Raw genomic sequence first — 16604 nt, 5'->3', positions numbered from 1 at the left:
ACAATAACAAACAAATTTAATTGTGACGCATTACTATGACAGAACTTACACGATCGTCTTTTGTACTCGAAAACAACAATGCTATTGCAACATTTGCAACAGGAACCAATTACACGATAAAAATTTTAAAATTTGTGACCTTGGGTAGGTATGTGCAACCTGAACCAACTGTATTACAACTTTGAAAATTAATCATGTCTTTTGTCATTGGTAACCGATACACTTGTTTAACATTCTCCGTCAAAACGCAATATAGTAAGCACAAATGACATACACCTAGTAAAAACATTTTATGGCTTAAGTCAAACCACCTTTCGAAATAAAGTGGGTGTTGTAAACTGCAGCCGACAAATTTCTAGGTGGAGAGTTGACCGATGGTTGAACAGGCCCGGACTCATTTCGTGCTCATTTATGGTCCCCAACCGCACTTTTCCGGTCCTCTCATAATGTGGCCATAAAATTTACTAGGTGTATGTCAACTGGGTTTACAGTACAGTACTACTTGAGAATTTTTTCTCGGGAACGATGACGTTTCGGAACACGTAATTTGACCATTATGTTAAATTGCGTTGTCAGTTATTGGGGTTAAAATCTTTTCACTTTATTCGGGTACACCTGTGTAATAGATATTTACATAACAAGTGCGGAAAGTGAACAATTTCGCACGAGTGTAAATGTAGATGCACGAGGCGCCAGCCGAGTGCAGATGTTACACGAGTGCAAGAAAGACACTTTCCGACGAGTTGTGTACACTATTTTTCCTACGACCTTCCATTATCAGGAAGAAACCATAAGTCTTGACAATAGTTCATTTCTTATCTTTTCTAAATACCATTTTTTACGACCATGACGTTTTATATGAACAAAAGTGACGTATTCCACATAGTTAGATGGTTGATGTTTTCGTACATCAATTTACGAAAATAAAAGTCACTAGTGTGATATGAATATATCCGCACAGACCTGTCAAAACTAATTTGTCAAAAACGACCTAACCAATTCATTTTTATCATTATGCATGTTGTTTTACAGTGAATCGTCTAGGTATTTGAGACAAAAATTCAGGAGTTACATTTGTATTTGAAAATAACTGTCAATTTTGACAGTTCTGTGCGGATATATTCATATCACACTAGTGACTTTTACTTTCGGAAATGGATGTACGAAAACATCAACTTTCGGAGTCATTTAACCGTGTGGAAAATGCTACTTTCATATAGGGTCGTAGGAAATAGATATTTTCATAACGGATGAAGGCGTTAAGGGTGCCATTCATTTCGTAACGTTCAAACTTTGTTTTTTTTTCTTCGGGGTGCTAATGTCACGAACCCCAGTTTAGCTACATTTTTGGCCCAATGCTTTTTTCTCTATTTCTTCAAAAATCTGTCTATTGTGAATACCTTTCTTCATATTCAATTCCACTGCAAAGTGTGTCTTTGAAAAAGGTACTCCATTTGGTAGCTTCCAGGAATAACATTATTTATTTTAATATTTCAAGGTAAAGTGTGGATTAGATAACCCAAAGTAACCAAAACCCAAAAATAATTAACATGTATTTATTTTAAATAAAAATAATAATGGATTTAACTACAGTAGGGCCTCGTTAATCCGGAGAGGCAAAAACAAGACCCTTTCCGGATTATCGAGGCGTCCGGATTATAGTATGCCATATTTGACCTGCCGTCAACGTTGACAATTTAGATTTTGGTTTTGATAAACCATGATAAATCGATCAATACACTATTATTTCTTGTTGTACTAGGCTTAATAATTCATCGGAGAAAAACTCTTTGGATGCAAGAGAACCATCATGATCATGATCAACATCTTCGCTCTCTTGGCTCCCTTGCGTTCCGATAACCTCAAAACGTCACACCTGTCAAACTGACTGAAATTGGATTTGGCTACTTCGATTTTTTTTCCCGAACATTTTGCAAATGCCAACCACCCTAAAATTCCCTAGATTTCGAAATCAAGTTTTTTCGTTTAAAATAAGACGAAATAGAAAAAATAGCGTATGATACTGGTTCATAATGCATTTTGCCGCACTTACTACTTTATGATACTCCTCGCTGCGCTCGTCGTGCCCTAAAAACGTGCGTGCGGCAAAATGTTCATTATGAAACGCGTTTCATAATATACTATTGTAAGCCTCCGTCATTTTTGAAGAGATTTGTGATACTCATTTGCGGCAAGAAAATCACCTTTTGAATGTCTAGGCAGTCAAACGTGACATTTCGAATAGCTGCTTTTATTTTGCAAGTTGGCATCGCTGCATAAATGTCAATTGTGTCAATTTGTGTGCCGATATGGAGGCCAATGACCTTCGAAAATAATAAAGGTAGATTAATTAGGCAAAGATACCACAAAAATTTGCTGGAACTCATTTGTATTTAAATTAATCTGCATTTGTTTGATTTGAATGGAGTGCTACCAACCTATTTCCCAGCTGATAAAATTCCCCGAAATGAGGGAATGACGTTTCAAATTTAAACCAAAAGTCACCATTTTCTAGCCTAAAAATTGTCTTATCCGTTTTTTGCGTACAGCGAATGTAACTCGCCTAAATGCGGCGTGAAGATGAGAATGAATAGAAGCAGGGTATTGTATGCGACGTTCATGCACTAGCCAAGAAATTTTAATGTGCTTGAACACTAAAAATCTCATTGCTGAAGTTGAAATGTTCTATCAGGTCAGAATTCAAAGTTGTAAAAGAATACGAGTTTACCTATTTATTATTTTCTCAATTTCATTTAAATATATTTTTTTAATCTTTGTTATAAATGCATCAATAAAGAGATAATTAAATAATCTTAAATTAATTGAATAAATTGTACAAATTGATAAAATTTAATATGATCGCGACATCCGTTTTCTTTCGATTTTAAACTATTATTAAACTTTTCACTACAAAAATATTGCCTAGAGGTTCAAAATTATAAATCGTACGTTTAAAAAAAATCTTAAAAATATCAAACTGTTTTATTTAGATTTATTGAAATATCGTTCGCAAAAGTTTACACGCATATTTTAGACTTTTGGAATACCCATGTGAACAAAATAAATTTTGTAAATAGGACGTGCTTTTACGATTTCTTAAAATAATATGGATACGATTTCCAATGAAATTAATAAAATTATATCAAAGAAAATATAATTTTTAATAGCACTTTCTTCAAATTTTACATTCAATTTTGTCAAAAACTACGATAATTATTATATACTTTCTATTATATTGTATTCCTATTAGGTATTTGAAGAGTATTTCTGTAAATAATTTTATTAAAACATTTTTTTTAATAGAATTAGTTGTTTTTTGAAAAATTTCAGGAAAATCAGTTTTTCTAATTGTCAAATAACTTGCCAAATTTACGATTTCTATAGTAGTTCGTTGGATAACTTATTCAATCTTTTTTTTTTCAATGATAAACAACAAAGGTTTCTGACATTGTAATTTAAAAAAATCTGAAAAAAAAAACAAATATGAACGAGGTGTACTCAGAAAATAGTAGATTTTGTTATTTGGCAGAAAAGTGGTACTTTTTGTCGAGCAATTAAATTGCAGTAGCAAGGCGAAGCGTATGTAAAAAATATTGGTTTCAAAGAGTTTCAAAGTTAAGATCGTGCAATTGACATACAAAATGTAAGTCTCAAATAGTAACCGTCACAAAAAGTACTTTTTCTGCCCAAGTAGCAAAGGTGTTTCCATGTCAACGAGCGCTTTTCATTATACTTATAACAAAATTGCCTACTTTACTATCTAAAAACGACTAAAAAATAGTGATTTTTTGTGACGTTTTTTTAAATAAATTCTAGTCGTGACCTGACAAAATAAAATAATCAAAAATCACACATCTCTTAAATCTAAATTTTGTTTTCTTTGTAACTTTTTGAGTTTTGGTTTGATTATACAGTCAGACCTCGCCATTCGCGGGGGTTAGGTTCTACAAGAAATCCGCTACCCGCAAAAACCGCGATGGGCAAGACAATATCATGGTAAAAACGAGTTTGGGATTCATATACAGGGTGTTTTTGAAATACACTACCAAAAATTGAAAACGGTCTTTGGCGGGCTTAACGAATCGCATTGACTATTTTTCCGACTCTTAAAAAAATCTATTATGATTTTTAATGTTGCATTCTTTTTAGTTTAAAAAGTGAAAAATACCTCTCTGCTTTAATTACTTGTCGATATCGTATGGAATATAAACACTTGTCACAAGTTGTGCCTATTAAGAGAAAAAAGTTTTAGTAAAAAAGTCTTTTTGTTTTTGAGATAAAATTACACAAACAATTCAAAAAATTTGCTTGGGCGCCACTGATTTAATTTTATTTAACAAAATCGAGTTGCTAGGTGCTTAGAAAACAAATCATTCCAGGTGCGTTTTTTGCCAGTGGGGTAGATAGTTCGTGGATTGAGGTTAATTTTACCTTGTCAGTTTTTGATTTAAAAATTGGTTTTTCAGATTTTATACTCCTTTTGGAATAGCACAGTATTGTTTTGTACATGCATTTCAAAAACACCGGTATGTAGAACCTTTTTTTTTAATTTTATTTATTATTTCCAATGACATTTCCATTTGACATTTGATTCTTGTTGCTTTCCATATTTCCTTGAGCTATGACAGAATGACATATTATACTCAATAAAATTAAGATTGATCCACTTAATTTGTGTCACAATTTTATGTCACTGTCAACAAAAAAACTAAGACCAAGGTCAACCAGCTCGTATAAAAGACACTTTTTTCAACTTTTACTCCAGTTTCGATCTATTATGGGCGTCAAAACTCTCATTTTCGTAACGATCATCGCCTGCTGCGAATCCGTGCTTCGTGAGTGTGATTCTATTGTTTTTAAAAAAATTTAATAAAATGTTCTAGCGCCAAAATTCGAGAAATGCAACAGAAAACAAAAAGATTTTGCTCAGTGTTTACAAAAAGCGGTTCAAAACGCCATAAAACAACTAAAAGTGCCTTCAAAACAAATGGGACTGCCCAGTCTTAACCCCTTAGTTATCCCATCAATGTCCATTAGGGCTGGAAACGGTCCAGTCGGGTTTGACCAACATTTCGAAAATATGAAAGTGGACGGTTGGTCAGACTGTCAGTGCAACACAAGGTAAGAAAACTATTGATTGGTAACACTGTATTGTATTGTTTTGGTAGGATGAACTTTGACAATAATACTCTGACTTTGGAGTGCCTCTGTCCTGAAATTAAAGCAAATTTTGACTATGATTTCAAGGGGCAACTTTTAGTGATTCCCTTTTCTGGAAAAGGCCCTGGGACTACCTCAATGTGTAATTTTAGCACACTCTGTATATAAACATTTAATTTGCTGTATTGTAGTCAAAGTCCGCTACACCCTCATCTGCCACCTCGAGGAATATATCAAAAACGGTAACAACTATTACAAAATAAAAGACTCTAAATTCTTCGGCAAACCCATTAAAATGAACTTCCATTTTGACAATTTATTCGGGGGAAGTGGTAACATTGGGCTTGCTATCAGCAACAACCTAAACGACGTGTTCAATGAGAACTGGGAGCCTCTTTTCGATGATGTCAAAGACCAGTATGAGGACGTCTTCAATCAAGTTTTCGCCGACATGTTTAACCGGTTCTTGTCCAAGGTTTCCGTGAAGGAACTGTTTGGTGATAAATAAAAAGTCCCCCAGACGTGTTTTTGTTTGAAAAAATGGAGCCCGGTCCTGCTTAGTCTTTAGTGCACATGCGCATTTGTAAAAAATCAAATAAAACATGAAAACAAGAGGTGAAAAATGTGTGCTGTTGGGAGCATTTCCGGTCAAACTTCTGAATTTCTGCGTAAAACCGCCAAGTTGAATTATTACGAGCTAATGTTTTGACGCGTTGACTCGTTTTCGTGAATATACTATAGCAGCCGTCAAGATAATGTGGCGCTGACCTGCTAAGATGGCTTGACTTTTAAGGGTTTTTACGACGGTGCGGTTGAGGGGCCATAAATTTCGGCTCTGAGGCCTGGGTTGTCACTCAAACACTGCTTATGCAGTTCGCATTTTTAGTAGTGTAATTTTTATAAATACTATTGATTTTCTAATATGAAAACGCGTTTTCACCATATTATTATTTTGAATCTTTTAAGTAATAATTTTTGGTTACGTTTTAAGTTATTATAAGTACTATATTAACAATTTTGTTCCGTTATATTACAAAAATTGCTGGAAAAAATGCGCTCGACGTCGGAATTCTTATAGCTAATAGCGTCTTTTGTATAATACAGATATACTTAATCTTAATCCCATAACACTATTTTTTTACTCATAAGTAAATAATAACAATAATAACAATGGTACTTACTTTACAATTAGTGCTGACAAATTTTGGAAAAACCCACCCTTAAATGTCATACCTAGCTATTATCCAAACGGAATTCGCTAATATTACAATTACGAAAAATCTCGAATAATTCTAGCCGAAAAGATGAAATCCAGGATTTTTTGCATGAAAACGACGTCTATTTCGAAGAAAATTACAGCAAGTCAGAATTAATCGAAGTTCGCACCAAAACATGTCAAATCTTACCATACTGACGAGCTTGCAAAGAGACATGGACACACCGTTTTAAGGCTGCCTCTATATCATCGTGTGTTCAATCCTATTGAACTGATTTGGTCGGAGTTGAAGGCACACATTCGGCGAAATAATACAGCGCCCAAATTTACCAAAGATGCGATTGATTTAATTTATCAAGAAGTGCACAAAATCAGCGTTTCTAGCTGGAAAAACAGTGTTGCGCATGTAATAAAGATTGAAGACAATTATAGAAATAATCATCACCAAGAATTAATAATTAGTTTAAATGACGACGACGATTCCAGTGAAATGGAATTTGATTAATTTGTCTATTTATTAGTCAATAAATTGTATATATTTAATTATTAGTTAATAAATTATCTCGTAATTTGTTGTTGATATGTAAAAATCAACAACAAATTTTTTTATTAGTACAAAAAATTAAATTCACCTGATATGTCTCCTTTTATTTTGAATTTAGCAAATGCGATCCTAACAATTTAATTTTGACAGCTTAAACCAGTAGAAATAAATACCTAAATTTATGGGTACCCCAACCGCACCGTCGTAAAAACCCTTAAAAGTCAAGTCATCTGAGCAGGTCAGCGCCACATTATCTTGACGGCTGCTATACAGTCTAACCTTCAATCAATTTGTGTTTTTGACATTTTTTTCTACACAAACTCGCAGCGAGTGCAAGAAATTCAAATTACTTCTCAAATCGACTCTTGTAACATTGGGAGCCTCCACTACGTTTATTTATAATTTTCTTTTGATTTTTGATGCTAAATCGCAATTTCTGGTTATTTGTATTGATTTTTGATTCATAGTAATTATTGTCAGCTTCTGATCTTTCTTATTCCTATTTTTACGATTTTTTTCTTTTTGTATTTCTGAATTTTCGGTCTTGTTTCGTATTTCTTATGGCTCTAAACTATGGATTTTGTGACCTCTTTTGGGCTCCGGTGGGCAGATCTTTACAAAAATAAGTTAAATAAATAAAATTAATGAATATATTAACAAAATGATCAAAGTGAAATTGAAACGGACAAAAACGTGAATGGAAAAAGTACTATTTTTACATTAAATTTATAGTTAACCTTTAAACTGTTGTAAACGTATATATACACGGTGATTTTTAAAAAACAGTAGGTTTTTAATTTACTATAAACTGATGATTTTAAATTTTTTCTAAATGTTTTAGTATCTTTTGGGCGATACTCAACTTTCTTATTTTCTTATTATTTCTTATAAATTGGCACCCATATTTTTTTTTATAATTTGGAAGATATTAATTTTCTTGATTCAGAAATGTGTAATATGTTCTACTTTTACAAAAAAATGTTTTAAAATTTTTAGTTTTTGTTTCTTTATATCTGATTTTTATATTTTATTTTTTACTTTTTTTTGGTCATTTGATTCTTGATCCTGTATTCTTTTCTGATTTTTGTTTTTATAATGGGACTATTTTTTTCTAATCTTTTTGATTATTTTCAGAACTGACCCTTGACATTTAATTCGTGTTTGTTTTCCTATTTTCTTGAGCTGTGACACAATTAACATACTCAATTAATATTGATCCACTTAATCCACGTCACAATTTTAAGTATCTGTCAATCAGAAAGACAAAAAAACCTTCACACAAGGCCAACTACTCGTATAAAAGAATTTTTTCTTAACCTTTACTCCAGTTTCGATTTAGCACGCCATGGACTTCAAAACCCTCATTTTTATAGCGATCATCGCCTACTGCGAATCTGCGCTTCGTGAGTGTTATTCTATTGTTTTCAACCAAATTTTAGTGAAAAATTCCAGCGCCAACGTTCGAAAAATGCAACAGGAAACAAGAAGATTTCTCTCAATGTTTACAAAAAGCGGTGCAAAACGCCGTGAAGCAACTAAAGGTGCCTTTTAAACAAGTGGGGCTGCCCAGTCTAAACCCCTTGGTCATCCCATCGATGTCAATTAAGGCTGGAAGCGGTCCTGTCGGTTTTGACCAACATTACAAAAATATGAAGTTGTACGGTTGGCCCGACTGTCAGTGCGACACCAAGTAAGAAAAAATTGGTTGGTAATACTGTATTGAATTGTTTTGGTAGGATGAACTTTGATAATCAGACGCTGGTTTTGGACTGTTTATGTCCGGAAATTAAGGGAAACTTTGAATATGATTTCAAGGGCCAACTTTTGGTAATTCCCTTTTCTGGAAAACGCCTTGGAACCACTTCAATGAGTAATTTTAGCACACTCTGTATATAAAATTCTGTATTTTTCATTGCAGTCAAAGTTCGGTACACCCTCATCTACCACTTCGAAGAATACACCAAAAACAATAACAAACATTACAAAATAAAAGACTCTAAATTCTTCATCAAGCCAACTAAAATGATCTTCCATTTCGACAATTTATTCGAGGGGAGTGGTAACACTGGGGCTGCTGTCAGCAACAATCTAAACGACGTGTTCAATGAAAACTGGGAACCCCTTTTCAACGACGTCAAAGACCAGTATGAAGACGTTTTTAATCAAGTCTTCGGCGACATGTTTGATCGGTTTTTGTCCAAAGTTTCTGTAGAGGAACTGTTTGGTGGTAAATAAAAACTCCCAAAGACGTGTTTTTGTTTGAAAAAAATTGAACCCGGTCCTGCCTAATCCTCACTGCGCATGCGTGTCTGTCAAATGTGCAAATTTAAATTAAGCAAACAAAAACAAGCTAAAGAGAGAAATTAGAGGCACATCTTCTTAAATGTGGGCTTTTCGAGTCATTTCCGGTCAAATTCCCCGATTTCCGTCAATTCCGGTGAGTCTAGTCTAACCTTCAATCAATTTGTGTTTTGATTTTTGACATCTGACAGCAAAGATTTTTTTCTGCTGAAAGTCTGCGTTCCTCGAAGACAATGTGATTGAAATCGTCCCGGTCTGTACAAAACTTTCAAATTACACCTCAAATCAGCCCATGTAACATTGAGAGTTCCCTTCTAACCGGTGGAATTTTGAGGTTATGTTGCCAAGTGGCATCTTTTAATCCTGTAATGGAACAAGACAAAATGGACGAAGACGACGCCATGGACATCGACGAGACAATCTCAGACGCCCAAATAATCGTGCGGGAGTCCACAGGCGTGCACATAATCGGGGGGCCCACTAAACTCAGCACCGAAACGGGTAAAACCGACGCGACTAAGGAGCCCCCGAAGAAGGCCCCCGATGTCGTTGTGTTGGACGACGACGAGGACGAGCCCGTCCCGTCAAAAAAGTCAAAAAGGAGAACGGAGGAAAACGTGGAAATTATAGATTTAGTCGTAAAGTCTGTCAATAGTAAATGTATAAATTACGGGTGTACAAGTGGAAAGGAGCTCATGGTGGCCCCAAACCTCTGTCTTTCGTATTATCGGGTAAAAAATGCTGGTAATGGTAAAAAGGAGGTGTGTTCCGAATGCTACGATCTCGCGATTCAAGAATACGACATGCTGGCGACTGAGTTGAAGGCAGGCAACGTTTTGTGCAACATTGAGATCCCCATTAGGAACGACACGGTGGAAATCGTTGATTCGGATGAAGAAGAACAAGATGCGAGAGTCCCGGCGATCGACGACGAGAATTGGAGTTTCATCAAAGAAAACTTCGAAAAAGTCCTCACCGAGACTATGGCGAAGTTGAATTTCGAAGTGCAGACCGAGAAAGAAGTCGGTTTCCTTAAAGAGAAGAACACCAAGATAAACGGGTCCATAAGCGAGCTCCAGGGGCAGATCAAAGAGATGCGAAACTCCTTGGACACCATCCAGTTCAATCTCTACAAGGAATTCCGGACTGAGACCGTCGAGTCCAGCGTCCTCTCCATTGTAGACGACCAATTCACTTCGGCGGTCCCCATAGTTCGTGGAGGTAACGCCAAAGTTGCATACATTGTACTTTTTTCTTTAGTAAATTTCCTTAGTTCCAGAGGCCACGGCTAACGTGCCCCCTCAGCGGAAGAGCCAGCGCAACGCCCGGAGAGTCTCATACGCGGAAGTTGATAGCCCTAACAGTAACAGCCCCAAGCCGAAAGAGCCCGAGATGGAGCAACCCAAAGATGTGCCCCTTGTAGGGACTGTTGAGCCACCCATCGTCAATGTCGACGATCTCTATTATATCTCCCGGGAGAACTCTGCCGGGTGCTGGATCAAAGCGCGCCTCAAATCAGTACTACCACTCGGAACTGTCCACAATGGGCACCCTATCAGTACCCCCTTGTATAAAGTCGTAGAGTTGAAACAACACAAGGAGCGGATCGTGGATGGGAAAAATATCGCCCCCATGAAGCACTCTCAGATTCGATTAGAGACTGGGACGCGAGTCATTGCGGCGTTCAAAGAAATTAGCTCGACTGGAGAGCCCCGGAAGACTCGTCACGATTTTTACTACTCAGGGATCGTCGCGGAGCCTCCCGTGGCCCAAAATAGGTACCGATATTTGATTTTCTTCGATATCGGGTACTCTCAATATGTTAATTACACGAGCGTCCATGTGGTCTTCGAGTCAAGCAAGAACGTCTGGGAGGACATGCATGTAACCTCAAGGGCCTTCATTAAGAAGTATCTAGAGAGCCCTGACAGACCCATGGTGAAGCTGTCCAAGGGCCAGACCGTCCGCGTCGAATACAACGGTAAGAGGCTTCGAAAATCGTATGTTGGCAGCACTGCTTTCACTTATTATTAGGCAAGTGGGTGTTGTGCACCATCATGAACGTGGACTGCTCCCTCGTTCTCGTCTTCTTCGACTCCTTAAACCGCATGGAGTGGATCTACAGAGGCTCTACGCGTCTCAGCCCCATGTTCAAAGAGGAGCAAAACGCCGCGAAGAGACACACAGGCGGGCGCACCTCCTCCAATAGGAAGCTCGGACCGGTAAGAACCCCAAAACACTTCTTGTCTTACCAATTTGTTTCAGAGCGAGTCAGCGACGATCGTTCAGTACACCAAAAACAGCGATTTTGAAAAACCCGCCGAGAATTCCAGAGCCGTACGTGCGGTGGCCCGGAAGAGCACCGCGCGCCCTGAATCTAATCCCGGAGCCTTCGTCCCCTTCTTACCTCAAGTGAACAATAACGTGATGGCGACGGAGCCCACCAGTAAAATTATGGTGAGGTTGAAGACCACGGGGGCTATTTTCTTATTACTCTTGTTTTTGTAGTATTTTACCCCAAGAGACCAGATCATTACTCAGCGCCTTTATCGCCCCCACACGTGCTCCCCGGCGTGTAAAGACTACGTGAGACACAATTTGAGTAAGCTGCGCGGGCATAATCCCTTATCCAAACCGTTGCTCTGTGGGTGGGCTCGGATCACCCTGAAAGCCAAAGGGCGGAAAGAAATCGTCTACAAGGCTCCGTGCAGCAGGATCCTGCGGGATATGGAGGAGGTCCACAAGTATCTCAGGATGACGAAGAGCGAGATGACTGTGGACTTGTTCGATTTTAACCAGATCGTGAGGTGTCTTGCGGAGTTCAGCGTCGACTGCGTCCCAGACCCGAAGGATCTCTCCAAAGGTACCACTGTTGACCACCGCCGCATTTCACTCATCTTCGTTTTTTAGGACTCGAACAAGTCCCAGTGCCCGTCATCAACGGAATTAACAACAAAATGTTGGACTTTTGCAACTACGCCACGAAGAGGGTGCCCATGGAAGACGTTCCTTTGAACACAGACCCGGAGTTCTTGGTCGGTTGCGACTGCACCGACGACTGCTCGGTAAGACCACGACCACCTCTTCTTCTGCTTGACTGATTTTGACTGTCTTTTAGGACAAGATGAAGTGCGCGTGTTGGCAGTTGACTCTGGAGGGCTCCAAGTACATGGGGAAGAACGTCGACCCTCAGAGCATCGGATACGTTTACCGCCGCCTCCATGAACAAGTCCTTACAGGAATCTACGAGTGCAACTCTAGATGTAAATGCGCGTCAACTTGCTTGAACAGGGTGGTCCAGAACCCCATGTCCATCAAACTCCAAGTCTTCCGAACCCACAGCAAGGGCTGGGGTATCCGGTGCGTCAACGACGTCCCACAAGGAACCTTCATCTGCATCTACGCCGGGACGATTCACACCGAACAAATGGCCAATGAGGTAAACCGCGCGGTTTTCTTCTTGTGGCGGCGAGTCAATCCAACGTTGTTTCAGGACGGCGTGACTTATGGCGACGAGTACTTCGCCGAGTTGGACTACATTGAAAACTGCGAGAAACACAAGGAGGACTACGAGAGTGATGTCAATGAACCGGACAGTCCAAGGAGTCGCTCGGTCACTCCAGACGACGACGAAGAAGAGAAGAAGAGGATGGATGGGCGGAGACGGCGGTGGAACAAGGAGCCGGAAGATAACGATTTTACGCCTACGTATCCGCTGATCCGGGGCGATTTTGAGAATTCGATGAGGCTGCGGAGGCGGAAGGAGGAGGACCAAAAGCGAGAGGCGGACGTGAAGGTGAAGGAGCAAAAGCGGGAGGCGGACGTGAAGGTGAAGATGGAGAGGACGATTTCCACCGAGAGGATCACGGGGGAGATCGAGACTGTCACGATCTCGGACGACGAAGATGGTAAGCGAGAATTGGGTCAAATTTCGAGTCAACTTCAAAGTGAAATTTTTATCTTTTCCGAAGCCAACCTGACGTGAAATTGTTAGCTTTTCCGTATTGGTATTGGTATTGATGAAATTTGATGCGAATATTCCACAGCCAGCTTTGATATGAAAATCATTGAGAAGTTTGACGCGAAATTTTTCTTTTCTGCAGTCAACTTTAAAGTAAAATTTGTATCTTTCAACAGCCAATTTTAACAATTTTTATCTATTTACAGCCAACTTCCAAGTGATTTTTTTATCTTTTCTGTGACCAACAAAGGCGTGAAATATTTGTCTTTTCACAGCCAACTTCGAAGTGAAATTTTCGTCTTTTTCATCGCCAACGTTGACAAATTGTTTATCTTTTCTACAGCTAAACATGACGTGAAATGTCTATCATTTCCACAACCAAATTCAAAGAGTTTTTATACAACCACATGACAAGAAATTTTTATCTTTCCAGCCAATTTTTGTTTCATTTTAATGGCAAATTTCTCCGCCTCAATTTTTTTCCACAGTCAACTTCCAGTGAAATTTTCAACTTCTAATAAGATTTTTTTCGTCAGACAACTTTGACATGAAATTTTATTTTTTTTTACGGACCATTTGTAAGTGAATTGTTTTTCCTTTCCACGGTCAACAAAGACGTGAAATTTTAATAGCAAACTTTTTCGCAACAAGTCATTTTTTCCCACCGCCAACCATGACGTGAAATTTTTACCTTACTTCGAAGTGAAATTTTTATCTTTTCCAAAGCCAACAACCTTGATGTGAATTTTTTATCTTTTTCGCAGCCAATTTTGACATAAAAGTATTGGTGAAGTTTGACGCGAAATTTTTCTTTTCCACAGTCAACTTTAAAGTAAAATTTGTATCTTTTCAACAGCCAATTTTTGTCTATTTACAGCCAACTTCCAAGTGAATTTTTTATCTTTTTCCGTCGCCAACAAAGGCGTGAAATATTTGTCTTTTCACAGCCAACTTCGAAGTGAAATTTTCTTTTTTTTTTCATAGACAACGTTGACAAAATGTTTATTTTTTCCCACCGCCAACGAAGACGTGAAATTTTTACCTTTCCATAGCTTACTTCGAAGTGAAATTTTTATCTTCCAAAGCCAACCTTGACGTGAATTTTTTATCTTTTCCGCAGCCAATTTGGTCATAAAAGTATTGGTGAAGTTTGACGCGAAATTTTTCTTTTCCACGGTCAACTTTAAAGTAAAATTTGTATCTTTTCAACAGCCAATTTTAACAATTTTTGTCTATTTACAGCCAACTTCCAAATGAATTTTTTATCTTTTTCCGTCGCCAACAAAGGCGTGAAATATTTGTCTTTTCACAGCCAACTTCGAAGTGAAATTTTCTTTTTTTCCATAGCCAACGTTGACAAAATGTTTATCTTTTCCACAGCCAAACATGACGTGAAATTTCTATCATTTCCACAACCAAATTCAAAGTGCTTTTATACAGGGTGATTTTTTTAAAACGGCAGGCGTTGTAGAATTTTTATTTATGAACCGATTTCAAAAATTTAAAAAGCAAATTAAATGGTTTTTAATTTACTATAAACTGATGATTTTAAAATTTTCTAAATGTCTTAGTATCTTTTGGGCGATACTCAACTTTCTTATTTTAAATTGGAACCCATATTTTTTTTTTCATAATTTGGAAGATATTAATTTTCTTGATTCAGAAATGTGCAATATGTTCTACTTCTACCAAAAATATTTTTTAAGAAATTAACAAAATTGAAAAAAAATAAGCAATAAAAGTTAATAAAATCTATTGCATGGTGTCAAATAAAAGAATGCCGTTATTGTAATGTCAAAAAGCAGCAAATAACAGAAAGAATCGGCATTTTTTTTTTGAAATTATTAATAACAAAAGACAATAATAATTACAAATCAGAAAAAACAACTACCGAATTTAATTAAAATACTGTTGAAACGCCATCCCGTTTTTTTCATTGCACAATTGACACCATGCACCTAGATTTTATTAACTTTCATTGCCTAAATTTTTTCATTTTTGATTTTTTTTTTAATATTTTTTGTAAAAGTAGAACATATTACACATTTCTGAATCAAGAGAATTAATATCTTCTAAATTATGAAAAAAAAAAAATGGGTGTCAATTTAAAATAAGAAAGTTGAGTATTGCCCAAAAGATACTAAGACGTTTAGAAAAATTTTTAAATCACCAGTTTATAGTAAATTAAAAACCATTTAATTTGTTTTTGAAATTTTTGAAATCGGTTCATAAATAAAAATTCTACAACGCCTGCCGTTTTAAAAAAATCACCCTGTACAACCACAAGACGTAAAATTTTTATCTTTCCAGCCAACCTTGATGTTTAATTTTAATGGTAAATTTTCCCGGAACAATTTTTTTCCAGTCAACTTTCAAGTGAAATTTTCATCTTCTCCAAAGCCAACTTCCAAGTCTTTTTTCGTCAGAATTTTGACATGAAATTTTATTTCTTTTTACAAACCATTTGTAAGTGAATTGTTTTTCTTTTCCACGGTCAACGAAGAGGTGAAATTTTAATCGCAAACTTTTTCGCAACAAGTCATTTTCACCTTTCCATGGCTTACTTCGAACTGAAAGTTGTATCTTTTCCACAACCAACTGTGATGTGAAACTTTCATCGCAAACTCTTCTGCAACAATTTCAAAGTCATTTTACCCACAGCTAACGAAGATGTGAAATTTTCAATTTTCCATAGCCTACTTTGAAGTGGAAGTTGTATCTTCTCCACAACCAACTGTGATGTGAAATTTTCATCGCAAACTTCTTCGCAGCCAATAAAGTGAAATTTTCTTTTCAGATCCGAAGGAGGTGCTGAGCTTCAACCCGAAGTCCGGCTCTGATTTAGACGACAATAAGCCCCGTTTCCCCTCGGTGCGCAGCTTCTTTGGCGAGGAAGAGCCCTACATTATGGACACGAAAAACGCGGGAAATATCGGTCGATTTTTGAACGTGAGAAGTTTTTCTTCCTTGAGAAGATTGTAAATTCTTTGTTTTAGCACTCTTGCTCTCCGAATGTGTTCGTCCAGAACGTGTTTGTGGATACTCACGACTTGAGATTTCCCTGGGTGGCCTTCTTTTGTTCACAATTTATCAGGGCCGGAACTGAATTGACCTGGAATTACAATTACGACATCGGGAGTGTCCCAGGAAGAGTATTATATTGTCGTTGTGGTTCGTTAGAGTGTAAGGGTCGATTGCTGTAATGAGAATAAACGGAATTGTGTTTTTAAATAATTTTATAATAATACATCAATTTCTTTAAATCAATCTACACAGCATGTTTTTTACATCCATACGCACGATAAAAATGCAGTGAAAAAAACATTAACAGCCAAAAAATTTGTCATAATTTGAAAAAACTGGTAAAATCCTGCACCGATTTAAATTTCCCTCCACGAGATTCTCTGGCAGTGGTGACAACT

At 37.1% G+C, this 16604-nt stretch overlaps 3 protein-coding genes across 4 annotated transcripts; all 3 read left to right on the top strand.

The window, feature by feature from the left end:
- The first annotated feature begins 4777 nt into the window (after window positions 1–4777).
- On the top strand, window positions 4778–5668 carry LOC148176931 (protein takeout-like). Its single transcript, XM_088033234.1, has 4 exons — window positions 4778–4835; window positions 4884–5121; window positions 5169–5302; window positions 5352–5668. Exons 1-4 carry the CDS (start codon window positions 4778–4780, stop codon window positions 5666–5668), a joined length of 747 nt encoding a protein of 248 aa, XP_087889360.1.
- A 2564-nt stretch (window positions 5669–8232) lies between these two features.
- LOC148176930 (protein takeout-like) lies at window positions 8233–9168 on the top strand. Its single transcript, XM_088032689.1, has 4 exons — window positions 8233–8323; window positions 8373–8610; window positions 8657–8790; window positions 8839–9168. The coding sequence occupies exons 1-4, from the start codon at window positions 8266–8268 to the stop codon at window positions 9153–9155; spliced, it is 747 nt and encodes a 248-aa protein (XP_087888815.1). The 5' UTR covers window positions 8233–8265; the 3' UTR covers window positions 9156–9168.
- An 83-nt stretch (window positions 9169–9251) lies between these two features.
- LOC148176929 (histone-lysine N-methyltransferase eggless-like) lies at window positions 9252–16449 on the top strand. Of its 2 annotated transcripts, XM_088032675.1 has the most exons (11): window positions 9252–9357; window positions 9413–10442; window positions 10495–11202; window positions 11256–11443; window positions 11487–11678; window positions 11730–12084; window positions 12132–12286; window positions 12340–12660; window positions 12715–13129; window positions 15980–16131; window positions 16179–16449. In XM_088032675.1, the coding sequence occupies exons 2-11, from the start codon at window positions 9590–9592 to the stop codon at window positions 16383–16385; spliced, it is 3546 nt and encodes a 1181-aa protein (XP_087888801.1). In that variant the 5' UTR covers window positions 9252–9357; window positions 9413–9589; the 3' UTR covers window positions 16386–16449. The 2 variants fall into 2 exon arrangements, with proteins under 2 accessions (XP_087888801.1, XP_087888800.1); XM_088032674.1 differs by lacking the exon at window positions 9252–9357 and having other exon boundaries at window positions 9366–10442.
- Window positions 16450–16604: the final 155 nt, after the last annotated feature.

The sequence above is a fragment of the Gnatocerus cornutus genome, chromosome 3, assembly GCF_029298725.1.
Source record: "Gnatocerus cornutus isolate USDA-ARS CGAHR chromosome 3, icGnaCorn1.1, whole genome shotgun sequence".
NCBI lineage: Eukaryota > Metazoa > Arthropoda > Insecta > Coleoptera > Tenebrionidae > Gnatocerus > Gnatocerus cornutus.
This window is presented reverse-complemented; position numbering and strand designations above follow the sequence as displayed.

Excerpts from the sequence above, each read along its gene's own strand:
- LOC148176931 (XM_088033234.1), top strand. The coding sequence starts at position 4,778 with ATGGGCGTCAAAACTCTCATTTTCGTAACGATCATCGCCTGCTGCGAA. Across the intron at positions 5,122-5,168 it reads GACTGTCAGTGCAACACAAG|GATGAACTTTGACAATAATA; the intron begins GTAAGAAAACTA and ends TTGTTTTGGTAG. Across the intron at positions 5,303-5,351 it reads CCCTGGGACTACCTCAATGT|TCAAAGTCCGCTACACCCTC; the intron begins GTAATTTTAGCA and ends GCTGTATTGTAG.
- LOC148176930 (XM_088032689.1), top strand. The coding sequence starts at position 8,266 with ATGGACTTCAAAACCCTCATTTTTATAGCGATCATCGCCTACTGCGAA. Across the intron at positions 8,324-8,372 it reads CTACTGCGAATCTGCGCTTC|CGCCAACGTTCGAAAAATGC; the intron begins GTGAGTGTTATT and ends GAAAAATTCCAG. Across the intron at positions 8,791-8,838 it reads CCTTGGAACCACTTCAATGA|TCAAAGTTCGGTACACCCTC; the intron begins GTAATTTTAGCA and ends TTTTCATTGCAG.
- LOC148176929 (XM_088032675.1), top strand. The coding sequence starts at position 9,590 with ATGGAACAAGACAAAATGGACGAAGACGACGCCATGGACATCGACGAG. Across the intron at positions 11,203-11,255 it reads CGTCCGCGTCGAATACAACG|GCAAGTGGGTGTTGTGCACC; the intron begins GTAAGAGGCTTC and ends ACTTATTATTAG. Across the intron at positions 11,444-11,486 it reads CCAATAGGAAGCTCGGACCG|AGCGAGTCAGCGACGATCGT; the intron begins GTAAGAACCCCA and ends AATTTGTTTCAG.